Source organism: Staurois parvus, unplaced genomic scaffold (assembly GCF_062004578.1).
Source record: "Staurois parvus isolate SC_StPar_1 unplaced genomic scaffold, SC_StPar_1.0 ptg003200l, whole genome shotgun sequence".
Lineage (NCBI taxonomy): Eukaryota > Metazoa > Chordata > Amphibia > Anura > Ranidae > Staurois > Staurois parvus.
The window spans coordinates 59,958-86,083 of record NW_028320996.1 but is presented as its reverse complement, the minus strand read 5'-3'; the positions used below and the strand labels follow the sequence as shown (position 1 = coordinate 86,083).

At 58.7% G+C, this 26,126-nt stretch overlaps 1 protein-coding gene across 1 annotated transcript in view; it reads left to right on the top strand.

Annotated features, from left to right (window-relative positions):
• Positions 1 to 56: 56 nt before the first annotated feature.
• ASH1L (ASH1 like histone lysine methyltransferase) overlaps positions 57 to 26,126 on the top strand; it is a gene marked incomplete at its 5' end in the record, with an annotated part of 31,995 nt that continues 5,925 nt past the window's right edge. The window contains 9 exons of the mRNA XM_089667346.1: positions 57 to 151; positions 1,946 to 2,094; positions 4,235 to 4,387; positions 9,312 to 9,366; positions 11,104 to 11,236; positions 12,256 to 12,504; positions 15,680 to 15,766; positions 16,770 to 16,860; positions 21,401 to 21,539. Coding sequence (XP_089523472.1) covers positions 57 to 151; positions 1,946 to 2,094; positions 4,235 to 4,387; positions 9,312 to 9,366; positions 11,104 to 11,236; positions 12,256 to 12,504; positions 15,680 to 15,766; positions 16,770 to 16,860; positions 21,401 to 21,539 — 1,151 coding nt within the window. The remainder of the gene's footprint in view (positions 152 to 1,945; positions 2,095 to 4,234; positions 4,388 to 9,311; positions 9,367 to 11,103; positions 11,237 to 12,255; positions 12,505 to 15,679; positions 15,767 to 16,769; positions 16,861 to 21,400; positions 21,540 to 26,126) is intronic.

Below are 26,126 nucleotides of genomic sequence, written 5' to 3'. Positions count from 1 at the left end.
GGTGCAGTGTACAGGGGGGTGCCAGTGATTGCAGCAAATATTTATTCTGCTTGTAGCGGGGTCACCACAGCGAGGATCGCAGCGACAGTGTCGGAGCATCCAACAGACTCGGCTCCCAGCTCCACATGAAACCCATGTCCAACAGGGAGAGGTAAGAACCCCCCACATCCCAGCTCTGCGCCCGTTCACCCTCTGTACTTCATGGTGTCCTTGTGCATCATAATCTGTTCCCTTCCCCTCTGCCTGTCTCTGTACCCTTCCCATCTGCCTGTCTCTGTGCCCTTCCCATCTGCCTGTCTCTGTACCCTTCCCATCTGCCTGTCTCTGTGCCCTTCCCATCTGCCTGTCTCTGTACCCTTCCCATCTGCCTGTCTCTGTGCCCTTCCCATCTGCCTGTCTCTGTAGCCTTCCCATCTGCCTGTCTCTGTGCCCTTCCCATCTGCCTGTCTCTGTAGCCTTCCCCTCTGCCTGTCTCTGTACCCTTCCCCTCTGCCTGTCTCTGTACCCTTCCCCTCTGGCCTGTCTCTGTAGCCTTCCCCTCTGCCTGTCTTTGTACCCTTCCCCTCTGCCTGTCTCTGTACCCTTCCCCTCTGCCTGTCTCTGTACCCTTCCCCTCTGCCTGTCTCTGTACCCTTCCCCTCTGCCTGTCTTTGTACCCTTCCCCTCTGCCTGTCTTTGTACCCTTCCCCTCTGCCTGTCCCTATACCCTTCCCCTCTGCCTGTCTTTGTACCCTTCCCCTCTGCCTGTCTCTGTACCCTTCCCCTCTGGCCTGTCTCTGTAGCCTTCCCCTCTGCCTGTCTCTGTAGCCTTCCCCTCTGCCTGTCTTTGTACCCTTCCCCTCTGCCTGTCTCTGTACCCTTCCCCTCTGCCTGTCTCTGTACCCTTCCCCTCTGCCTGTCTTTGTACCCTTCCCCTCTGCCTGTTCTTTGTACCCTTCCCCTCTCCCTGTCTCTGTACCCTTCCCATCTGCCTGTCTCTGTACCCTTCCCCTCTCCCTGTCTCTGTACCCTTCCCCTCTGCCTGTCTCTGTATCTTTTCCCTCTGCCTGTCTCTGTACCCTTCCCATCTGGCCTGTCTCTGTACCTTTCCCCTCTGCCTGTCTCTGTACCCTTCCCCTCTCCCTGTCTCTGTACCCTTCCCCTCTGCCTGTTTCTGTACCCTTCCCATCTGCCTGTCTCTGTACCCCTCTCCCTGTCTCTGTACCCCTCTCCCTGTCTCTGTACCCTTCCCCTCTGCCTGTCTCTGTACCCTTCCCATCTGCCTGTCTCTGTACCCTTCCCCTCTGCCTGTCTCTGTACTCTTCCCATCTGCCTGTCTCTGTACCCTTCCCATCTGGCTTGTCTCTGTACCCTTCCCCTCTGCCTGTCTCTGTGCCCTTCCCCTCTGCCTGTCTCTGTACTCTTCCCCTCTGCCTGTCTCTGTACTCTTCCCATCTGCCTGTCTCTGTACCCTTCCCCTCTGCCTGTCTCTGTACTCTTCCCATCTGCCTGTCTCTGTACCCTTCCCCTCTGCCTGTCTCTGTACCCTTCCCATCTGGCCTGTCTCTGTACCCTTCCCCTCTTCCTGTCTCTGTACTCTTTCCCTCTGCCTGTCTCTGTACCCTTCCCCTCTGCCTGTCTCGGTACCCTTCCTCTCTGCCTGTCTCTATACCCTTCCCCTCTGTCTGTCTCTGTACCCTTCCGATCTGGCCTGTCTCTGTACTCTTCCCCTGTGCCTGTCTCTGTACTCTTCCGATCTGCCTGTCTCTGTACCCTTCCCCTCTGCCTGTCTCTGTACCCTTCCCCTCTGCCTGTCTCTGTACCCTTCCCCTCTGCCTGTCTCTGTACCCTTCCCCTCTGCCTGTCTCTGTACCCTTCCGATCTGCCTGTCTCTGTACCCTTCCCCTCTGCCTGTCTCTGTACCCTTCCCATTAGAGATGACCCCGCAGGGTTCTGTGTTCTGCAGGAATTTTGTGTTGAAGCACAGAGTGTTCTTGATCCGGAACTGGGAGAAGACCCGCCGGCGGCACGAGGAGGTGAAGGATGAGCTGAGTGCTGCGTCGCTGTATAACCGCTGGAACGGGGTGTGCAGAGACGATGGAAACATCAAAGCTGGTGAGGCCTCTGGAGAGGAGTCTTATGGTGGCCATGTTCCCCCGGAGCTCCTCTCCTCTCTCCCATCCGCCATGTTCCCCCGGAGCTCCTCTCATCTCTCCCGTCCGCCATTTTCCCCCGGAGCTCCTCTCGTCTCTCCCGTCCGCCATGTGTCCCCGGAGCTCCTCTCATCTCTCCCGTCCGCCATGTTCCCCCGGAGCTCCTCTCATCTCTCCCGTCCGCCATGTTCCCCCGGAGCTCCTCTCCTCTCTCCCATCCGCCATGTTCCCCCGGAGCTCCTCCCATCTCTCCCGTCCGCCATGTTCCCCCGGAGCTCCTCTCATCTCTCCCGTCTGCCATTTTCCCCGGAGCTCCTCCCATCTCTCCCGTCCCCCATGTGCCCCCGGAGCTCCTCTCATCTCTCTCCTCCCCCATGTTCCCCCGGAGCTCCTCTCATCTCTCTCCTCCCCCATGTTCCCCCGGAGCTCCTCTCATCTCTCTCCTCCCCCATGTTCCCCCGGAGCTCCTCTCATCTCTCCCGTCCGCCATGTTCCCCCGGAGCTCCTCTCATCTCTCCCGTCCGCCATGTTCCCCCGGAGCTCCTCTCATCTCTCCCGTCCGCCATGTTCCCCCGGAGCTCCTCTCATCTCTCCCCTCCGCCATGTGCCCCGGAGCTCCTCTCATCTCTCCCCTCCGCCATGTCCCCCCGGAGCTCCTCTCATCTCTCCCCTCCGCCATGTGCCCCCGGAGCTCCTCTCATCTCTCCCGTCCGCCATGTTCCCCCGGAGCTCCTCTCATCTCTCCCATCCGCCATGTGCCCCCGGAGCTCCTCTCATCTCTCCCGTCCGCCATGTTCCCCCGGAGCTCCTCTCATCTCTACCGTCCGCCATGTTCCCCCGGAGCTCCTCTCTCCCGTCCGCCATGTTCCCCCGGAGCTCCTCTCTCCCGTCCGCCATGTTCCCCCGGAGCTCCTCTCTCCCGTCCGCCATGTTCCCCCGGAGCTCCTCTCTCCCGTCCGCCATGTTCCCCCGGAGCTCCTCTCATCTCTCCCGTCCGCCATGTTCCCCCGGAGCTCCTCTCATCTCTCCCGTCCGCCATGTGCCCCCGGAGCTCCTCTCATCTCTCCCGTCCGCCATGTTCCCCCGGAGCTCCTCTCATCTCTCCCGTCCGCCATGTTCCCCCGGAGCTCCTCTCATCTCTCCCCTCCGCCATGTTCCCCCGGAGCTCCTCTCATCTCTCCCCTCCGCCATGTGCCCCCGGAGCTCCTCTCATCTCTCCCCTCCGCCATGTGCCCACGGAGCTCCTCTCATCTCTCCCCTCCGCCAGGTGCCCCCGGAGCTCCTCTCATCTCTCCCGTCCGCCACGTTCCCCCGGAGCTCCTCTCATCTCTCCCGTCCGCCACGTGCCCCCGGAGCTCCTCTCATCTCTCCCGTCCGCCACGTTCCCCCGGAGCTCCTCTCATCTCTACCGTCCGCCATGTTCCCCCGGAGCTCCTCTCATCTCTCCCGTCCGCCATGTTCCCCCGGAGCTCCTCTCATCTCTCCCGTCCGCCATGTGCCCCCGGAGCTCCTCTCATCTCTCCCGTCCGCCATGTTCCCCCGGAGCTCCTCTCATCTCTCCCGTCCGCCATGTTCTCCCGGAGCTCCTCTCATCTCTCCCGTCCGCCATGTTCCCCCGGAGCTCCTCTCATCTCTCCCGTCCGCCATGTTCCCCCGGAGCTCCTCTCATCTCTACCGTCCGCCATGTTCCCCCGGAGCTCCTCTCTCCCGTCCGCCATGTTCCCCCGGAGCTCCTCTCATCTCTCCCGTCTGCCATGTTCCCCTGGAGCGCCTCTCATCTCTCCCGTCCGCCATGTTCCCCCGGAGCTCCTCTCATCTCTCCCGTCCGCCATGTTCCCCCGGAGCTCCTCTCATCTCTCCCGTCCGCCATGTTCCCCCGGAGCTCCTCTCATCTCTACCGTCCGCCATGTTCCCCCGGAGCTCCTCTCTCCCGTCCGCCATGTTCCCCCGGAGCTCCTCTCATCTCTCCCGTCCGCCATGTTCCCCCGGAGCTCCTCTCATCTCTCCCGTCCGCCATGTTCCCCCGGAGCTCCTCTCATCTCTCCCGTCCGCCATGTTCCCCCGGAGCTCCTCTCATGTCTCCCGTCGGCCATGTTTTCCAGATGTCTTCATGACCCAGTTCGCTGCTCTGCAGACCTCCCGCTCGGTACGCACCCGCCGATTGGCTGCCGCCGAGGAGAACGTTGAGGTGGCACGGGCAGCACGCCTGGCACAGATCTTCAAGGAGATCTGCGATGGAATCGTCTGCTACAAAGGTGACTTCCTGACAGATGGAACCCCAACAAACCGGTTCAGTCAGTCGTGTGATCCAGACCCCCCTGCCAGACAGCACAGCCAGGTCCTGGGCCTTCACTGCTGACTTCAGTATAGACTGATCTAGAACCCAGCCTGTGATGTGATCGGTCCAGAACCCACCCCCAGACTGTGATGTGATAGGTCCAGAACCCACCCCCAGCCTGTGATTTGATGGGTCCAGAACCCACCCCCAGACTGTGATGTGATAGGTCCAGAACCCACCCTGGCCTGTGATTTGATAGGTCCAGAACCCACCCCCAGACTGTGATGTGATAGGTCCAGAACCCACCCCCAGCCTGTGATTTTATAGGTTCAGAACCCACCCCCAGACTGTGATGTGATAGGTCCAGAACCCACCCCCAGAATGTGATTTGATAGGTCCAGAACCCACCCCCAGACTGTGATGTGATAGGTCCAGAACCCACCCCCAGCCTGTGATTTGATAGGTCCAGAACCCTCCCCCAGCCTGTGAGTTTCTAGGTCAAGAACCCACCGCGGCCTGTGATTTGATAGGTCCAGAACCCACTCCCAGCCTGTGGTTTCCTAGCTCCAGAACCCACTCCCAGCCTGTGATTTCCTAGCTCCAGAACCCACTCCCAGCCTGTGATTTCCTAGCTCCAGAACCCACTCCCAGCCTGTGATTTCCTAGCTCCAGAACCCACTCCCAGCCTGTGATTTCCTAGCTCCAGAACCCACCCCAAGCCTGTGATTTGCTAGGTCCAGAACCCACCCCAAGCCTGTGATTTGCTAGGTCCAGAACCCACCCCCAGCCTGTGATTTGCTAGGTCCAGAACCCACCCCAAGCCTGTGATTTGCTAGGTCCAGAACCCACCCCAAGCCTGTGATTTCCTAGCTCCAGAACCCACCCCAAGCCTGTGATTTCCTAGCTCCAGAACCCACTCCCAGCCTGTGATTTCCTAGCTCCAGAACCCTCCCCCAGCCTGTGATTTCCTAGCTCCAGAACCCACCCCAAGCCTGTGATTTCCTAGCTCCAGAACCCACCCCCAGCCTGTGATTTGCTAGGTCCAGAACCCACTCCCAGCCTGTGATTTCCTAGCTCCAGAACCCACCCCAAGCCTGTGATTTGCTAGGTCCAGAACCCACCCCAAGCCTCTGATTTGCTAGGTCCAGAACCCACCCCCAGCCTGTGATTTGCTAGGTCCAGAACCCACCCCCAGCCTGTGATTTGATAGGTCCAGAACCCACCCCCAGCCTGTGATTTGATAGGTCCAGAACCCATCCCCAGCCTGTGATTTGATAGGTCCAGAACCCACCCCCAGCCTGTGATTTGATAGGTCCAGAACCCACCCCAAGCCTGTGATTTCCTAGCTCCAGAACCCACCCCAAGCCTGTGATTTCCTAACTCCAGAACCCACTCCCAGCCTGTGATTTCCTAGCTCCAGAACCCTCCCCCAGCCTGTGATTTCCTAGCTCCAGAACCCACCCCAAGCCTGTGATTTCCTAGCTCCAGAACCCACCCCCAGCCTGTGATTTGCTAGGTCCAGAACCCACTCCCAGCCTGTGATTTCCTAGCTCCAGAACCCACCCCAAGCCTGTGATTTGCTAGGTCCAGAACCCACCCCAAGCCTCTGATTTGCTAGGTCCAGAACCCACCCCCAGCCTGTGATTTGCTAGGTCCAGAACCCACCCCCAGCCTGTGATTTGATAGGTCCAGAACCCACCCCCAGCCTTTGATTTGATAGGTCCAGAACCCACCCCCAGCCTGTGATTTGATAGGTCCAGAACCCACCCCCAGCCTGTGATTTGTTGGTTCCAGAACCCACCCCCAGCCTGTGATTTGATAAGTCCAGAACCCACCCCCAGCCTGTGATTTGATAGGTCCAGAACCCACCCCCAGCCTGTGATTTGATAGGTCCAGAACCCACCCCCAGCCTGTGATTTGATAGGTCCAGAACCCACCCCCAGCCTGTGATTTGATAGGTCCAGAACCCATCCCCAGCCTGTGATTTGCTAGGTCCAGAACCCACTCCCAGCCTGTGATTTGATAGGTCCAGAACCCATCCCCAGCCTGTGATTTGATAGGTCCAGAACCCACCCCCAGCCTGTGATTTGATAGGTCCAGAACCCATCCCCAGCCTGTGATTTGATAAGTCCAGAACCCACCCCCAGCCTATGATTTCCTAGCTCCAGAACCCACTCCCAGCCTGTGATTTCCTTGCTCCAGAACCCACTCCCAGCCTGTGATTTCCTAGCTCCAGAACCCACTCCCAGCCTGTGATTTGCTAGGTCCAGAACCCACCCCCAGCCTGTGATTTGCTAGGTCCAGAACCCACCCCAAGCCTGTGATTTGCTAGGTCCAGAACCCACCCCCAGCCTGTGATTTGCTAGGTCCAGAACCCACCCCAAGCCTGTGATTTCCTAGCTCCAGAACCCACTCCCAGCCTGTGATTTCCTAGCTCCAGAACCCACTCCAAGCCTGTGATTTGATAGGTCCAGAACCCACCCCCAGCCTGTGATTTGCTAGGTCCAGAACCCACTCCCAGCCTGTGATTTCCTAGCTCCAGAACCCACCCCAAGCCTGTGATTTGCTAGGTCCAGAACCCACCCCAAGCCTCTGATTTGCTAGGTCCAGAACCCACCCCCAGCCTGTGATTTGCTAGGTCCAGGACCCACCCCCAGCCTGTGATTTGATAGGTCTAGAACCCACCCCCAGCCTGTGATTTGATCGGTCCAGAACCCACCCCCAGCCTGTGATTTGATAGGTCCAGAACCCACCCCCAGCCTGTGATTTGTTGGTTCCAGAACCCACCCCCAGCCTGTGATTTGATAGGTCCAGAACCCACCCCCAGCCTGTGATTTGATAGGTCCAGAACCCATCCCCAGCCTGTGATTTGATAGGTCCAGAACCCACCCCCAGCCTGTGATTTGATAGGTCCAGAACCCACCCCCAGCCTGTGATTTGATAGGTCCAGAACCCACCCCCAGCCTGTGATTTGATAGGTCCAGAACCCATCCCCAGCCTGTGATATGATAGGTCCAGAACCCACCCCCAGCCTGTGATTTGATAGGTCCAGAACCCATCCCCAGCCTGTTATTTGATAGGTCCAGAACCCACCCCCAGCCTATGATTTCCTAGCTCCAGAACCCACTCCCAGCCTGTGATTTCCTAGCTCCAGAACCCACTCCCAGCCTGTGATTTCCTAGCTCCAGAACCCACTCCCAGCCTTTAATTTCCTAGCTCCAGAACCCACCCCAAGCCTGTGATTTGCTAGGTCCAGAACCCACCCCCAGCCTGTGATTTGATAGGTCTAGAACCCACCCCCAGCCTGTGATTTGATCGGTCCCAGAACCCACCCCCAGCCTGTGATTTGATAGGTCCAGAACCCACCCCCAGCCTGTGATTTGTTGGTTCCAGAACCCACCCCCAGCCTGTGATTTGATAGGTCCAGAACCCACCCCCAGCCTGTGATTTGATAGGTCCAGAACCCATCCCCAGCCTGTGATTTGATAGGTCCAGAACCCACCCCCAGCCTGTGATTTGATAGGTCCAGAACCCACCCCCAGCCTGTGATTTGATAGGTCCAGAACCCACCCCCAGCCTGTGATTTGATAGGTCCAGAACCCATCCCCAGCCTGTGATATGATAGGTCCAGAACCCACCCCCAGCCTGTGATTTGATAGGTCCAGAACCCATCCCCAGCCTGTGATTTGATAGGTCCAGAACCCACCCCCAGCCTATGATTTCCTAGCTCCAGAACCCACTCCCAGCCTGTGATTTCCTAGCTCCAAAACCCACTCCCAGCCTGTGATTTCCTAGCTCCAGAACCCACTCCCAGCCTTTAATTTCCTAGCTCCAGAACCCACCCCAAGCCTGTGATTTGCTAGGTCCAGAACCCACCCCAAGCCTGTGATTTGCTAGGTCCAGAACCCACCCCCAGCCTGTGATTTGATAGGTCCAGAACCCACCCCCAGCCTGTGATTTGATAGGTCCAGAACCCACCCCCAGCCTGTGATTTGTTGGTTCCAGAACCCACCCCCAGCCTGTGATTTGATAGGTCCAGAACCCATCCCCAGCCTGTGATTTGATAGGTCCAGAACCCACCCCCAGCCTGTGATTTGCTAGGTCCAGAACCCACCCCCAGCCTGTGATTTTGCTAGGTCCAGAACCCACCCCCAGCCTGTGATTTTGATAGGTCCAGAACCCATCCCCAGCCTGTGATTTGATAGGTCCAGAACCCACCCCCAGCCTGTGATTTGATAGGTCCAGAACCCATCCCCAGCCTGTGATTTGATAGGTCCAGAACCCACCCCCAGCCTATGATTTCCTAGCTCCAGAACCCACTCCCAGCCTGTGATTTCCTAGCTCCAGAACCCACTCCCAGCCTGTGATTTCCTAGCTCCAGAACCCACTCCCAGCCTGTGATTTCCTAGCTCCAGAACCCACTCCCAGCCTTTGATTTCCTAGCTCCAGAACCCACCCCAAGCCTGTGATTTGCTAGGTCCAGAACCCACCCCAAGCCTGTGATTTGCTAGGTCCAGAACCCACCCCCAGCCTGTGATTTGCTAGGTCCAGAACCCACCCCCAGCCTGTGATTTGCTAGGTCCAGAACCCACCCCCAGCCTGTGATTTGATAGGTCCAGAACCCACCCCCAGCCTGTGATTTGATAGGTCCAGAACCCACCCCCAGCCTTTGATTTGATAGGTCCAGAACCCACCCCCAGCCTGTGATTTGATAGGTCCAGAACCCACCCCCAGCCTGTGATTTGATAGGTCCAGAACCCACCTCCAGCCTGTGATTTGATAGGTCCAGAACCCTCCCCCAGTCTGTGATTTGATAGGTCCAGAACCCACCCCCAGCCTGTGATTTGATAGGTCTATTAGATGTATATATGTTGTATGTAACAGATTTCCTTCCCTTTCAGATTCCATGAACAGGACCCTGGCAGCCCCCCTGCTCAGTCTTCCACCCAAGAAAAAGTAAGACCCCGCCCCCCATCCCCATTACTGCATCCCCTCCTCCATTCCACTACTACAGCCCGCCCACCACTAACTCTGCTAAAGGTCCATGGTGGCCTGTCTGTCCTGTCTGTGTAGGCATACTGGGGTTGTAGGGGTCTCTCTGTACATACTGGGGTTGTAGGGGTCTCTCTGTACATACTGGGGTTGTAGGGGTCTCTCTGTACATACTGGGGTTGTAGGGGTCTCTCTGTACATACTGGGGTTGTAGGGGTCTCTCTGTACATTCTGGGGTTGTAGGGGTCTCTCTGTACATACTGGGGTTGTAGGGGTCTCTCTGTACATACTGGGGTTGTAGGGGTCTCTGTACATACTGGGGTTGTAGGGGTCTCTCTGTACATACTGGGGTTGTAGGGGTCTATCTGTACATTCTGGGGTTGTAGGGATCTCTGTACATTCTGGGGTTGTAGGGGTCTCTGTACATTCTGGGGTTGTAGGGCTCTCTGTACATTCTGGGGTTGTAGGGGTCTCTGTACATACTGGGGCTGTAGGGGTCTGTACATACTGGGGTTGTAGGGGTCTCTCTGTACATTCTGGGTTTGTAGGGATCTCTGTACATACTGGGGCTGTAGGGGTCTGTACATACTGGGGTTGTAGGGGTCTCTGTACATACTGGGGTTGTATGGGGGCTCTCTGTACATACTGGGGGTTGTAGGGATCTCTGTACATACTGGGGTTGTATGGGGGCTCTCTGTACATACTGGGGTTGTAGGGGTCTCTGTACATACTGGGGTTGTATGGGGGCTCTCTGTACATACTGGGGTTGTAGGGGTCTCTGTACATACTGGGGTTGTATGGGGGATCTCTGTACATACTGGGGTTGTAGGGGTCTCTCTGTACATACTGGGGTTGTAGGGATCTCTGTACATACTGGGGTTGTAGGGATCTCTGTACATACTGGGGTTGTATGGGGCTCTCTGTACATACTGGGGTTGTATGGGGTCTCTCTGTACATACTGCGGTTGTAGGGGTCTCTGTGTACATACTGGGGTTGTAGGGGTCTCTCTGTACATACTGGGGTTGTAGGTGTCTCTCTGCACATACTGGGGTTGTAGGGGTCTCTCTGTACATTCTGGGGTTGTAGGGATCTCTGAACATACTGGGGTTGTATGGGGTCTCTCTGTACATACTGGGGTTGTAGGGATCTCTGTACATACTGGGGTTGTAGGGGTCTCTGTGTACATACTGGGGTTGTAGGGGTCTCTACATACTGGGGTTGTAGGGGTCTCTGTGTACATACTGGGGTTGTAGGGGTCTCTCTGTACAATCTGGGGATGTAGGGGTCTCTCTGTACATACTGCGGTTGTAGGGGTCTCCCTGTACATACTGGGGTTGTCGGGGTCTCTCTGTACATACTGGGGTTGTAGGGGTCTCCCTGTACATACTGGGGATGTAGGGGTCTCCCTGTACATACTGGGGTTGTAGGGGTCTCCCTGTACATACTGGGGTTGTAGGGGTCTCTGTGTACATACTGGGGCTGTAGGGGGTCTCTGTGTACATACTGGGGTTGTAGGGGTCTCTCTGTACATACTGGGGTTGTAGGGTTCTCTGTACACGGTGGGGGGGATGGTGTCACTCTGTACACATTGGTGGTGTTGGGGTCACTCTGCACATGTTAGGGGGGATGGGGTCACTGTGCACACGGGGGTCAGTGTGGAGAGTAGGGGTGCCTGTAGTGACGTTCTTTGTCCCCCACAGGAACCCCTACTACTACGAGAAGGTGGGGGACCCCCTGGACCTGCTGACCATCGAGAAGCAGATCCTCAGTGGTCACTACAAGGCGGTGGAAGCGTTTGACACGGACATGCTGAAGGTTTTCCGCAACGCCGAGGTAAGCGTGGCCCTTGGCTCCTCCCCCTCCATACAATGACCGGGTTGCCGTGGCTCCTCCCCCTCCATACAATGACCGGGTTGCCGTGGCTCCTCCCCTCCATACAATGACTAGGTTGTCTTGGCTCCTCCCCCTCCATACAATGACCGGGTTGCCGTGGCTCCTCCCCTCCATACAATGACTGGATTGCCTTGGCTCCTCCCCCTCCATCCTATGACCGGGTTGCCGTGGCTCCTCCCCTCCATACAATGACTGTGTTGTCGTGGCTCCTCCCCCTCCATACAATGACCAGGTTGCCGTGGCTCCTCCCCTCCATACAATGACTGGGTTGCCTTGGCTCCTCCCCCTCCATACAATGACCGGGTTGCCGTGGCTCCTCCCCTCCATACAATGACTGGGTTGTCGTGGCTCCTCCCCCTCCATACAATGACCAGGTTGCTGTGGCTCCTCCCCCTCCATCCAATGACCGGTTTGCTGTGGCTCCTCCCCCTCCATCTTATGACTGGGTTGCCGTGGCTCCTCCCCCTCCATCCAATGACCGCTTGCCTTGGCTCCTCCCCTCCATACAATGACTGGGTTGTCGTGGCTCCTCCCCATCCATACAATGACCGGGTTGCCGTGGCTCCTCCCCCTCCATCCAATGACCGGTTGCCTTGGCTCCTCCCCTCCATCCTATGACCGGGTTGCCGTGGCTCCTCCCCCTTCATACAGTGACTGGGCCGCCTTGGCTCCTCCCCACTCCATCCAATGACCAGGCCGCCGTGGCTCCTCCCCCTCCATCCAATGACCGGGTTGCTGTGGCTCCTCCCCCTCCTTACAGTGACTGGGCCGCCTTGGCTCCTCCCCCCTCCATACAGTGACCGGTTGCCGTGGCTCCTCCCCCTCCATACATTGACTAGGCCGTCGTGGCTCCTCCCCCTCCATACAGTGACTGGGCCGCCTTGGCTCCTCCCCCCTCCATACAGTGACCGTTTGTCGTGGCTCCTCCCCCTCCATATCATCCTCCGCTTCCCTCCCAGAAGTACCACGGCAGGAAGTCAGCGATTGGTCGGGACGTGTGCCGGCTGAGGAAGGCGTATTACAGCGCGAGGCACGAGTCGTCAGCGCAGATCGATGAGATTATGGGGGAGACGGCGAGCGAGGTGGACAGCTGCGACACCTCCATATGTGACAAAGATGGCGGCCATGAGAAGGAGGATGACATCATCCGCTGTATCTGCGGCCTCTACAAGGACGAGGGGCTGATGATCCAATGTGAGAAATGTATGGTGAGTGCAACCTCCATCATCGAGTGCATGAGGAGCGATCACAGGGGGGTGTATGAGGAGCGATCACAGGGGGGTGCATGAGGAGGGATCACAGGGGGGTGTATGAGGAGGGATCACAGAGGGGTGTATGAGGAGCGATCACAGGGGGGTGTATGAGGAGGGATCACAGGGGGGTGTATGAGGAGGGATCACAGAGGGGTGTATGAGGAGCGATCACAGGGGGGTGTATGAGGAGCGATCACAGGGGGGTGTATGAGGAGCGATCACAGGGGGGTGTATGAGGAGCGATCACGGGGGTGTATGAGGAGCGATCACAGGGGGGTGTATGAGGAGCGATCACAGGGGGGTGTATGAGGAGCGATCACAGGGGGGTGTATGAGGAGCGATCACAGGGGGGTGTATGAGGAGCGATCACAGGGGGGTGTATGAGGAGCGATCACAGGGGGGTGTATGAGGAGGGATCACAGGGGGGTGTATGAGGAGCGATCACAGGGGGGTGTATGAGGAGGGATCACAGGGGGTGTATGAGGAGCGATCACAGGGGGGTGTATGAGGAGCGATCACAGGGGGGTGTATGAGGAGCGATCACAGGGGGGTGCATGAGGAGGGATCACAGGGGGGTGCATGAGGAGCGATCACAGGGGGGTGTATGAGGAGCGATCACAGGGGGGTGTATGAGGAGCGATCACAGGGGGGTGTATGAGGAGCGATCACAGGGGGGTGTATGAGGAGGGATCACAGGGGGGTGTATGAGGAGCGATCACAGGGGGGTGTATGAGGAGCGATCACAGGGGGGTGTATGAGGAGCGATCACAGGGGGGTGTATGAGGAGCGATCACAGGGGGGTGTATGAGGAGCGATCACAGAGGGGTGTATGAGGAGCGATCACGGGGGTGTATGAGGAGGGATCACAGGGGGGTGCATGAGGAGCGATCACAGGGGGGTGTATGAGGAGCGATCACGGGGGTGTATGAGGAGGGATCACAGAGGGGTGTAGGAGGAGGGATCACAGGGTGTATGAGGAGGGATCACAGAGGGTGTATGAGGAGGGATCACAGGGGGGTGTATGAGGAGGGATCACAGGGGGGTGTATGAGGAGGGATCACAGAGGGGTGTATGAGGAGGGATCACAGGGTGTATGAGGAGGGATCACAGAGGGTGTATGAGGAGGGATCACAGGGGGGTGTATGAGGAGCGATCACAGGGGGGTGTAGGAGGAGCGATCACAGGGGGGTGTATGAGGAGGGATCACAGAGGGGTGTATGAGGAGGGATCACAGGGGGGTGCATGAGGAGCGATCACAGGGGGGTGTATGAGGAGCGATCACGGGGGTGTATGAGGAGGGATCACAGGGGGGTGTATGAGGAGCGATCACAGGGGGGTGTATGAGGAGCGATCACAGAGGGGTGTATGAGGAGGGATCACAGGGTGTATGAGGAGGGATCACAGAGGGTGTATGAGGAGGGATCACAGGGGGGTGTATGAGGAGGGATCACAGGGGGGTGTATGAGGAGCGATCACAGGGGGGTGTATGAGGAGGGATCACAGGGGGGTGTATGAGGAGGGATCACAGGGGGGTGTATGAGGAGCGATCACAGAGGGGCGTATGAGGAGCGATCACAGGGGGGCGTATGAGGAGGGATCACAGGGGGGCGTATGAGGAGGGATCACGGGGGCGTATGAGGAGGGATCACAGGGGGGCGTATGAGGAGGGATCACAGGGGGGCGTATGAGGAGGGATCACAGAGGGTGTATGAGGAGGGATCACAGGGGGGTGTATGAGGAGGGATCACAGGGGGGCGTATGAGGAGGGATCACAGGGGGGCGTATGAGGAGGGATCACAGAGGGTGTATGAGGAGCGATCACAGAGGGGCGTATGAGGAGCGATCACAGGGGGGTGTATGAGGAGGGATCACAGAGGGTGTATGAGGAGGGATCACAGAGGGGTGTATGAGGAGGGATCACAGAGGGGTGTATGAGGAGGGATCACAGAGGGGTGTATGAGGAGGGATCACAGAGGGGTGTATGAGGAGGGATCACAGGGGGGTGTATGAGGAGCGATCACAGAGGGTGTATGAGGAGCGATCACAGGGGGGCGTATGAGGAGGGATCACAGAGGGGCGTATGAGGAGCGATCACAGAGGGTGTATGAGGAGCGATCACAGGGGGGCGTATGAGGAGGGATCACAGGGGGGTGTATGAGGAGGGATCACAGGGGGGTGTATGAGGAGGGATCACAGGGGGGTGTATGAGGAGGGATCACAGGGGGGTGTATGAGGAGCGATCACAGAGGGTGTATGAGGAGGGATCACAGAGGGGTGTATGAGGAGGGATCACAGAGGGGTGTATGAGGAGCGATCACAGAGGGGTGTACGAGGAGCGATCACGGGGGGTGTACGAGGAGGGATCACGGGGGGTGTACGAGGAGGGATCACGGGGGGGGGGTGTACGAGGAGGGATCACGGGGGGGGGTGTACAAGGAGGGATCACGGGGGGTGCACGAGGAGGGATCACGGGGGGGTGCACGAGGAGCGATCACGGGGGGGCGCACGAGGAGGGATCACGGGGGGGCGCACGAGGAGGGATCACGGGGGGGCGTACGAGGAGGGATCACGGGGGGGCGTGCGAGGAGCGATCACGGGGGGGCGTGCGAGGAGCGATCACGGGGGGGCGTACGAGGAGGGATCACGGGGGGGCGTACGAGGAGGGATCACGGGGGGGCGTGCGAGGAGCGATCACGGGGGGCGTACGAGGAGCGATCACGGGGGGGCGTGCGAGGAGCGATCACGGGGGGGCGTACGAGGAGGGATCACGGGGGGGCGTACGAGGAGGGATCACGGGGGGGCGTGCGAGGAGCGATCACGGGGGGGCGTACGAGGAGCGATCACGGGGGGGCGTACGAGGAGCGATCACGGGGGGGTGTATGAGGAGGGATTGATAGAGGAGTGTCCTCATTCATGCTGAGCACGGTAGCTCCTCGGGGGCGGGGCGGACATATAGCCCTCCTTGGTGGGCGGTCCCCTCATTCATGCTGACTCCTCCCCCATGATCTCCGGAGTCGGATCCCTTGAGTGGGATTCCTGGGAGTCTCACTCCTTCAGCTGCAGTGGGCGTGTCTCAGTGTGATCCTTGTTATTGTTGGGGGTGTGACCAGTTTTTGCCCCTCCCCCGCAGGTCTGGCAGCACTGTGACTGTATGGGGGTGACGTCAGACGTGGAGCATTACCTGTGTGAGCAGTGTGACCCCCGGGCCATCGATCGGGTAAGGAGCCCCCCGTGACCCCGCCTTGTGCCCCCCGTGACCCCGCCTTGTGCCCCCCGTGACCCTGCCTTGTGCCCCCCGTGACCCCGCCTTGTGCCCCCCGTGACCCCACCTTTTGCCTCCTTGTGCCCCCTGTGACCCCGCCTTGTGTCCCTTGTGACCCCGCTTTGTGCCCCCGTGACCCCACCTTTTGCCTCCTTGTGCCCCCTGTGACCCCGCCTTGTGCCCCCTGTGACCCCACCTTGTGCCCCCTGTGACCCCGCCTTGTGCACCCCATGACCCCGCCTTGTGCCCCCTGTGACCCCACCTTGTGACCCTGCCTTCTGCCCCCTGTGACCCCGCCTTGTGACCCCACCTTGTTCCTCCTGTGACCCCGCCTTGTGCCTCCCCCGTGACCCCGCCTTGTGCCCCCGTGACCCCGCCTTGTGCACCCCATGACCCCGCCTTGTGCCCCCTGTGACCCTGCCTTCTGCCCCCTGTGACCCCGCCTTGTGACCCCACCTTGTTCCTCCTGTGACCCCGCCTTGTGCCTCCCCTGTGACCCCGCCTTGTGCCCCCATGACCCCGCCTTGTGCCCCCCGTGACCTAGCCTTTTTACCCTGCCTTGTGCCCCCGTGACCCCACCTTGTGCCCCCCCGTGACCCCGCCTTGTGCTCCCCGTGACCCCGCCTTGTGCCCCCGCCTTGTGCCCCCCGTGACCCCGCCTTGTGCCCCCCGTGACCCCGCCTTGTGCCCCCCGTGACCCCGCCTTTTTACCCTGCCTTGTGCCCCCGTGACCCCACCTTGTGCCCCCCCCCGTGACCCCGCCTTGTGCCCCCCATGACCCCGCCTTGTGCCCCCTGTGACCCCGCCTTTTTACCCTGCCTTGTGTCCCCGTGACCCCACCTTGTGCCCCCCCCGTGACCCCGCCTTGTGCCCCCGCCTTGTGCCCCCCATGACCCCGCCTTGTGCCCCCCATGACCCCGCCTTGTGCCCCCTGTGACCCCGCCTTCTTCTGTTACAGGAAGTTCCCATGATCCCGTGTCCTCATTACGCTCAACCCGGATTCATCTATTTCATCTGCCTCCTGCGCGACGATCTGCTGCTCCGACAAGGTACCACCCTGCAGACTATTACCACACCGGGTCCCCTGCAGACTATTACCACACCGGGTCCCCTGCAGACTATTACCACACACCGGGTCCCCTGCAGACTATTACCACACCGGGTCCCCTGCAGACTATTACCACACCGGGTCCCCTGCAGACTATTACCACACACCGGGTTTCCTGCAGACTATTACCACACACCGGGTTTCCTGCAGACTATTACCACACACCGGGTTTCCTGCAGACTATTACCGCACACCGGGTCCCCTGCAGACTATTACCGCACACCGGGTCCCCTGCAGACTATTACCACACACCGGGTCCCCTGCAGACTATTACCACACACCGGGTCCTCTGAAGACTATTACCGCACACCGGGTCCCCTGCAGACTATTACCACACACCGGGTCCCCTGCAGACTATTACCGCACACCGGGTCCCCTGCAGACTATTACCGCACACCGGGTCCCCTGCAGACTATTACCACACCGGGTCCCCTGCAGACTATTACCACACCGGGTCCCCTGCAGACTATTACCACACCGGGTCCCCTGCAGACTATTACCACACCGGGTCCCCTGCAGACTATTACCACACCGGGTCCCCTGCAGACTATTACCACACCGGGTCCCCTGCAGACTATTACCGCACACCGGGTCCCCTGCAGACTATTACCGCACACCGGGTCCCCTGCAGACTATTACCACACCGGGTCCCCTGCAGACTATTACCACACCGGGTCCCCTGCAGACTATTACCACACCGGGTCCCCTGCAGACTATTACCACACCGGGTCCCCTGCAGACTATTACCACACACCGGGTCCCCTGCAGACTATTACCACACCGGGTCCCCTGCAGACTATTACCACACCGGGTCCCCTGCAGACTATTACCACACCGGGTCCCCTGCAGACTATTACCACACCGGGTCCCCTGCAGACTATTACCACACCGGGTCCCCTGCAGACTATTACCACACACCGGGTCCCCTGCAGACTATTACCACACACCGGGTTTCCTGCAGACTATTACCGCACACCGGGTCCCCTGCAGACTATTACCGCACACCGGGTCCCCTGCAGACTATTACCACACCGGGTCCCCTGCAGACTATTACCACACCGGGTCCCCTGCAGACTATTACCGCACACCGGGTCCCCTGCAGACTATTACCACACACCGGGTCCCCTGCAGACTATTACCACACACCGGGTCCCCTGCAGACTATTACCACACACCGGGTCCCCTGCAGACTATTACCACACACCGGGTCCCCTGCAGACTATTACCACACACCGGGTCCTCTGCAGACTATTACCGCACACCGGGTCCCCTGCAGACTATTACCGCACACCGGGTCCCCTGCAGACTATTACCGCACACCGGGTCCCCTGCAGACTATTACCACACCGGGTCCCCTGCAGACTATTACCACACCGGGTCCCCTGCAGACTATTACCGCACACCGGGTCCCCTGCAGACTATTACCACACCGGGTCCCCTGCAGACTATTACCACACCGGGTCCCCTGCAGACTATTACCACACCGGGTCCCCTGCAGACTATTACCACACCGGGTCCCCTGCAGACTATTACCGCACACCGGGTCCCCTGCAGACTATTACCGCACACCGGGTCCTCTGCAGACTATTACCACTCACCGGGTCCTCTGCAGACTATTACCGCACACCGGGTCCTCTGCAGACTATTACCACTCACCGGGTCCTCTGCAGACTATTACCACTCACCGGGTCCCCTGCAGACTATTACCACTCACCGGGTCCTCTGCAGACTATTACCACACCGGGTCCCCTGCAGACTATTACCGCACACCGGGTCCCCTGCAGACTATTACCACACCTGGTCCCCTGCAGACTATTACCACACCGGGTCCCCTGCAGACTATTACCGCACACCGGGTCCCCTGCAGACTATTACCGCACACCGGGTCCCCTGCAGACTATTACCACACCGGGTCCCCTGCAGACTATTACCACACCGGGTCCCCTGCAGACTATTACCACACCGGGTCCCCTGCAGACTATTACCACACCGGGTCCCCTGCAGACTATTACCACACACCGGGTCCCCTGCAGACTATTACCACACCGGGTCCCCTGCAGACTATTACCACACCGGGTCCCCTGCAGACTATTACCACACCGGGTCCCCTGCAGACTATTACCACACCGGGTCCCCTGCAGACTATTACCACACCGGGTCCCCTGCAGACTATTACCACACACCGGGTTTCCTGCAGACTATTACCGCACACCGGGTCCCCTGCAGACTATTACCGCACACCGGGTCCCCTGCAGACTATTACCACACCGGGTCCCCTGCAGACTATTACCACACCGGGTCCCCTGCAGACTATTACCGCACACCGGGTCCCCTGCAGACTATTACCGCACACCGGGTCCCCTGCAGACTATTACCGCACACCGGGTCCCCTGCAGACTATTACCGCACACCGGGTCCCCTGCAGACTATTACCGCACACCGGGTCCCCTGCAGACTATTACCGCACACCGGGTCCCCTGCAGACTATTACCACACCGGGTCCCCTGCAGACTATTACCACACCGGGTCCCCTGCAGACTATTACCACACCGGGTCCCCTGCAGACTATTACCGCACACCGGGTCCCCTGCAGACTATTACCACACCGGGTCCCCTGCAGACTATTACCACACCGGGTCCCCTGCAGACTATTACCACACCGGGTCCCCTGCAGACTATTACCACACCGGGTCCCCTGCAGACTATTACCGCACACCGGGTCCCCTGCAGACTATTACCGCACACCGGGTCCTCTGCAGACTATTACCACTCACCGGGTCCTCTGCAGACTATTACCGCACACCGGGTCCTCTGCAGACTATTACCACTCACCGGGTCCTCTGCAGACTATTACCACACCGGGTCCCCTGCAGACTATTACCGCACACCGGGTCCCCTGCAGACTATTACCACACCTGGTCCCCTGCAGACTATTACCACACCGGGTCCCCTGCAGACTATTACCACACACCGGGTCCCCTGCAGACTATTACCACACACCGGGTCCCCTGCAGACTATTACCACACCGCAGACTATTACCACACCGGGTCCCCTGCAGACTATTACCGCACACCATCCTCTGACCAGGAAAGATCTCCGTGTTCCGGGCATTTTAGGATCACAGGTACAGGGAAGGGGGGGAGGGGTGCAGGGAGGGGGATAGGGGACCAGGGAAGGGGGGAGGGGTGCAGGGAGGGGGATAGGGGACCAGGGAGGGGGGGAGGGGTGCAGGGAGGGGGATAGGGGACCAGGGAAGGGGGGGAGGGGTGCAGGGAGGGGGATAGGGGACCAGGGAAGGGGGGGAGGGGTGCAGGGAGGGGGATAGGGGACCAGGGAAGGGGGGGAGGGGTGCAGGGAGGGGGATAGGGGACCAGGGAAGGGGGGAGGGGTGCAGGGAGGGGGATAGGGGACCAGGGAAGGGGGGGAGGGGTGCAGGGAGGGTATAGGGGACCAGGGAAGGGGGGGAGGGGTGCAGGGAGGGGATAGGGGACCAGGGAAGGGGGGGAGGGGTGCAGGGAGGGGATAGGGGACCAGGGAAGGGGGGAGGGGTGCAGGGAGGGGGATAGGGGACCAGGGAAGGGGGGAGGGGTGCAGGGAGGGGGATAGGGGACCAGGGAAGGGGGGAGGGGTGCAGGGAGGGGGATAGGGGATCAGGAAGGGGGAGGGGTGCAGGGAGGGGGATAGGGGATCAGGGAAGGGGTGCAGGAAGGGGGGAGGGGTACAGGGAAGGGGGGAGGGGTTCAGTGAGGGGGTGCAGGGAATGGGGGGAGGTGGGAGGAGTGCAGGGTAGGAGGGGAGGGGTTCAGGGAAGGGGGAAGAGGTTCAGCGAAGGGGTGCAGGGAATGGGGGGAGGTGGGAGGGGTGCAGGTAAGGGGGGAGGGGTTCACGGAAGGGGTGCAGGAAAGGGGGAGGGGTGCAGGGAAGGGGGCGGGGTGACCCCCATGCTCAGCTCTGACACGTCTCCCCCATTGTGTGTCACCAGGGGACTGTGTGTATCTGATGAGGGACAGTCGGAGGACTCCGGACGGGGAAGGGGGCGGGGTTCAGTGAAGGAGGCGGGGTTCAGGGAAGGGGGCGGGGTTCAGGGAAGGGGGCGGGGTGCAGGGAAGGGGGCAGGGTGACCCCCATGCTCAGCTCTGACACGTCTCCCCCATTGTGTGTCACCAGGGGACTGTGTGTATCTGATGAGGGACAGTCGGAGGACTCCGGACGGGGAAGGGGGCGGGGTTCAGTGAAGGAGGCGGGGTGCAGGGAAGGGGGCGGGGTGCAGTGAAGGGGGCGGGGTGACCCCTATGCTCAGCTCTGACACGTCTCCCCCATTGGGTGTCACCAGGGGACTGTGTGTATCTGATGAGGGACAGTCGGAGGACTCCGGACAGGGAAGGGGGCGGGGTTCAGGGAAGGGGGCGGGGTGCAGGGAAGGGGGCGGGGTGACCCCCATGCTCAGCTCTGACACGTCTCCCCCATTGGGTGTCACCAGGGGACTGCGTGTATCTGATGAGGGACAGTCGGAGGACTCCGGACGGCCAGCCGGTGAGACAATCCTACCGACTTTTATCTCACATCAACCGCAACAAACTGGACATCTTCCGCATAGAGAAGCTCTGGAAGAACGAGAAGTAAGTGGGCTGCCTGTGATCTGCCTGTGGGGGGCGCCGGGTCCCGTACGTTACATTCCTCCTCCATGGAGGACACAGGAAGTCACATACTATCGGGTTATACCGCCAATATTGTGGGCCAGCCCCAGGATAACCCCGCCCCTACCCAGCATGCCTCTGTACTTTGCTGGTGTCCTAGGTTAGGGGTGGGCAACTGTGGCCCTCCAGCTGTTGGTGAACTACAAGTCCCATCATGCCTCTGCCTTTGGGAGTCATGCTCAGTTGTGCAATGCCTCATGGGACTTGCAGTTCTACAACAGCTGGAGGGCCCCCACTGACCTAGGTGATGGGGAAAGTCTCACCGATCGATGGCCGCCTATTTTTCTTCGATTTTCCTCGGATTCCATTGACTTCATCAAGATTCCTCACTGCATCTCTATCAGGGCTGGTCTCCTCCTACTTCAGAGGCTGGTCTCCTCCTACTTCAGAGGCTGGTCTCCTCCTACTTCAGAGGCTGGTCTCCTCCTACTTCAGAGGCTGTAGCTGGAATGGAGGATCCTGGGGCCATGCTGGGTTGTGTCCTCCAGGCACTGGGCTCTATAGTAACCCTAACCCAGATTCCGGGGTTTCCCTGGCAAGTCTTGCTTAGCGAGGTCAGTAACCCAGATTCCGGGGTTTCCCTGGCAAGTCGTGCTTAGCGAGGTCAGTAACCCAGATTCCGGGGTTTCCCTGGCAAGTCTTGCTTAGCGAGGTCAGTAACCCAGATTCCGGGGTTTCCCTGGCAAGTCTTGCTTAGCGAGGTCAGTAACCCAGATTCCGGGGTTTCCCTGGCAAGTCTTGCTTAGCAAGGTCAGTAACCCCAACCCAGATTCCGGGGTTTCCCTGGCAAGTCTTGCTTAGCGAGGTCAGTAACCCAGATTCCGGGGTTTCCCTGGCAAGTCGTGCTTAGCGAGGTCAGTAACCCAGATTCCGGGGGTTTCCCTGGCAAGTCTTGCTTAGCGAGGTCAGTAACCCTAACCCAGATTCTGGGGTTTCCCTGGCAAGTCTTGCTTAGCGAGGTCAGTAACCCTAACCCAGATTCCGGGGTTTCCCTGGCAAGTCTTGCTTAGCGAGGTCAGTAACCCAGATTCCGGGGTTTCCCTGGCAAGTCTTGCTTAGCGAGGTCAGTAACCCAGATTCCGGGGGTTTCCCTGGCAAGTCTTGCTTAGCGAGGTCAGTAACCCTAACCCAGATTCTGGGGTTTCCCTGGCAAGTCTTGCTTAGCGAGGTCAGTAACCCTAACCCAGATTCCGGGGTTTCCCTGGCAAGTCTTGCTTAGCGAGGTCAGTAACCCAGATTCCGGGGTTTCCCTGGCAAGTCTTGCTTAGCGAGGTCAGTAACCCCAACCCAGATTCCGGGGTTTCCCTGGCAAGTCTTGCTTAGCGAGGTCAGTAACCCAGATTCCGGGGTTTCCCTGGCAAGTCTTGCTTAGCAAGGTCAGTAACCCCAACCCAGATTCCGGGGTTTCCCTGGCAAGTCATGCTTAGCGAGGTCAGTAACCCAGATTCCGGGGGTTTCCCTGGCAAGTCTTGCTTAGCGAGGTCAGAAACCCAGATTCCGGGGTTTCCCTGGCAAGTCTTGCTTAGCGAGGTCAGTAACCCAGATTCCGGGGTTTCCCTGGCAAGTCTTGCTTAGCGAGGTCAGTAACCCAGATTCCGGGGTTTCCCTGGCAAGTCGTGCTTAGCGAGGTCAGCTGTTTGTCCTATGACCCTGGGGCTCGAGCCTGTAAAGGTTTTAGGTTTTTCCCTTTTAGAGCTTCTGGTCTTTTCACCAGAACCTGCTTTTTGTTTAGGTTCTCTTTTTGGACTTGTTCCTTCCAAGGACTTGGCCCATTTGTTGTTGACCTCATCAGGTTGTGGGAAATCGTTGTCCTGCCTGTTTTCGGTGGGTTCTGGTTGATCAGCTGATTCAGGGTGGAGTCCCTTCTGTGTGGATCTCTTCCCCCGTGGTGGTGACCTTTTTTTTTCCTGGTCTGAGCTTCAATTGATCCTCTTTGGCGGTTCCCTTGTCTGGTCTGAGCTTCAGTTTGACGTGTTCTTCACGGGTTGTGCTGGCAATTGCCCTGTCTGGTCTGTGCTTCAGGTTGACGTGTTCTTCACAGATCATGTGGTGGTTCCCCTGCCTGGTCTGTGCTTCAAGTTGACGTGTTCTTCACAGATCGTGTTGGTGGTTCCCCTGTCTGGTCTGTGCTTCAGGTTGACCTGTTCACAGATCGTGTTGGTGGTTCCCCTGTCTGGTCTGTGCTTCAGGTTGACCTGTTCACAGATCGTGTTGGTGGTTCCCCTGCCTGGTCTGTGCTTCAGGTTGACCTGTTCACAGATCGTGTTGGTGGTTCCCCTGTCTGGTCTGTGCTTCAAGTTGACGTGTTCTTCACAGATCGTGTTGGTGGTTCCCCTGTCTGGTCTGTGCTTCAAGTTGACGTGTTCTTCACAGATCGTGTTGGTGGTTCCCCTGCCTGGTCTGTGCTTCAGGTTAACATGTCCTTCACAGATTGTGTTGGTGGTTCCCCTGTCTGGTCTGAGCTTCAGTTGATCCTCCATGTTCTTCACGGGTCGTATTGGCAGTTCCCATTTGGTCTGAGCTTAAGTCTACCGTCTGTGTTCTTCCCGAGTCGTGTTGGCAGTTCCCCTGTCTGGTCTGAGCTTCAGTTGATCCTCTGTGTTCTTCATGGGTCATGTTGGCAGTTCCCGTCTGGTCTGAGCTTCAGGTTGACATGTTTTTCACGGGTCATGTTGGCATATCCCCTGTCTGGTCTGAACTTTGGTTGATCCTCTGTGTTTTTTATAGGCCGTGTTGGTGGTTCCCCTGTCTGGTCTGAGCTTCAGTTGATCCTCCATGTTTTTCACAGGCCGTGTTGGCGGTTCCCTGTCTAGTCTGAGCTTCAGTTGATCCTCTGTGTTCTTCACGGGTTGTGTTGGCGGTTCCCTTGTCTGAGCTTCAGTTGATCCTCTGTGTTCTTCACGGGTTGTGTTGGCGGTTCCCTTGTCTGAGCTTCAGTTGATCCTCTGTGTTCTTCACGGGTTGTGTTGGCGGTTCCCCTGTCTGGTCTGAGCTTCTGTTGATCCTCTGTGTTCTTCATGGGTCATGTTGGCAGTTCCCATCTGGTCTGAGCTTCAGGTTGACATGTTTTTTCACGGGTCATGTTGGCATATCCCCTGTCTGGTCTGAACTTTGGTTGATCCTCTGTGTTCTTTATAGGCTGTGTTTGAGGTTCCCTTGTCCGGTCTGAGCTTCAGTTGATCCTCTGTGTTCTTCACGGGCCATGTTGGCGGTTCCCCTGTCTGGTCTGAGCTTCAGTTGATCCTCTGTGTTCTCCACGGGCCATGTTGGCGGTTCCCCTGTCTGGTCTGAGCTTCTGTTGATCCTCTGTGTTCTTCATGGGTCATGTTGGCAGTTCCCATCTGGTCTGAGCTTCAGGTTGACATGTTTTTTCACGGGTCATGTTGGCATATCCCCTGTCTGGTCTGAACTTTGGTTGATCCTCTGTGTTCTTTATAGGCTGTGTTTGAGGTTCCCTTGTCCGGTCTGAGCTTCAGTTGATCCTCTGTGTTCTTCACGGGCCATGTTGGCGGTTCCCCTGTCTGGTCTGAGCTTCAGTTGATCCTCTGTGTTCTTCACAGGCCGTGTTGGCGGTTCCCTTGTCTGAGCTTCAGTTGATCCTCTGTGTTCTTCACGGGTTGTGTTGGCGGTTCCCCTGTCTGGTCTGAGCTTCAGTTGATCCTCTGTGTTCTTCACGGGTTGTGTTGGCGGTTCCCCTGTCTGGTCTGAGCTTCAGTTGATCCTCTGTGTTCTCCACTGGCCATGTTGGCGGTTCCCCTGTCTGGTCTGAGCTTCAGTTGATCCTCTGTGTTCTTCACGGGCCATGTTGGCGGTTCCCCTGTCTGGTCTGAGCTTCAGTTGATCCTCTGTGTTCTTCACGGGTTGTGTTGGCGGTTCCCCTGTCTGGTCTGAGCTTCAGTTGATCCTCTGTGTTCTCCGCAGGCCGTGTTGGCGGTTCCCCTGTCTGGTCTGAGCTTCAGTTGATCCTCTGTGTTCTCCACAGGCCGTGTTGGCGGTTCCCCTGTCTGGTCTGAGCTTCAGTTGATCCTCTGTGTTCTTCACGGGTTGTGTTGGCGGTTCCCCTGTCTGGTCTGAGCTTCAGTTGATCCTCTGTGTTCTCCACTGGCCATGTTGGCGGTTCCCCTGTCTGGTCTGAGCTTCAGTTGATCCTCTGTGTTCTTCACGGGCCATGTTGGCGGTTCCCCTGTCTGGTCTGAGCTTCAGTTGATCCTCTGTGTTCTTCACGGGTTGTGTTGGCGGTTCCCCTGTCTGGTCTGAGCTTCAGTTGATCCTCTGTGTTCTCCGCAGGCCGTGTTGGCGGTTCCCCTGTCTGGTCTGAGCTTCAGTTGATCCTCTGTGTTCTCCACAGGCCGTGTTGGCGGTTCCCCTGTCTGGTCTGAGCTTCAGTTGATCCTCTGTGTTCTTCACGGGTTGTGTTGGCGGTTCCCCTGTCTGGTCTGAGCTTCAGTTGATCCTCTGTGTTCTCCACAGGCCATGTTGGCGGTTCCCCTGTCTGGTCTGAGCTTCAGT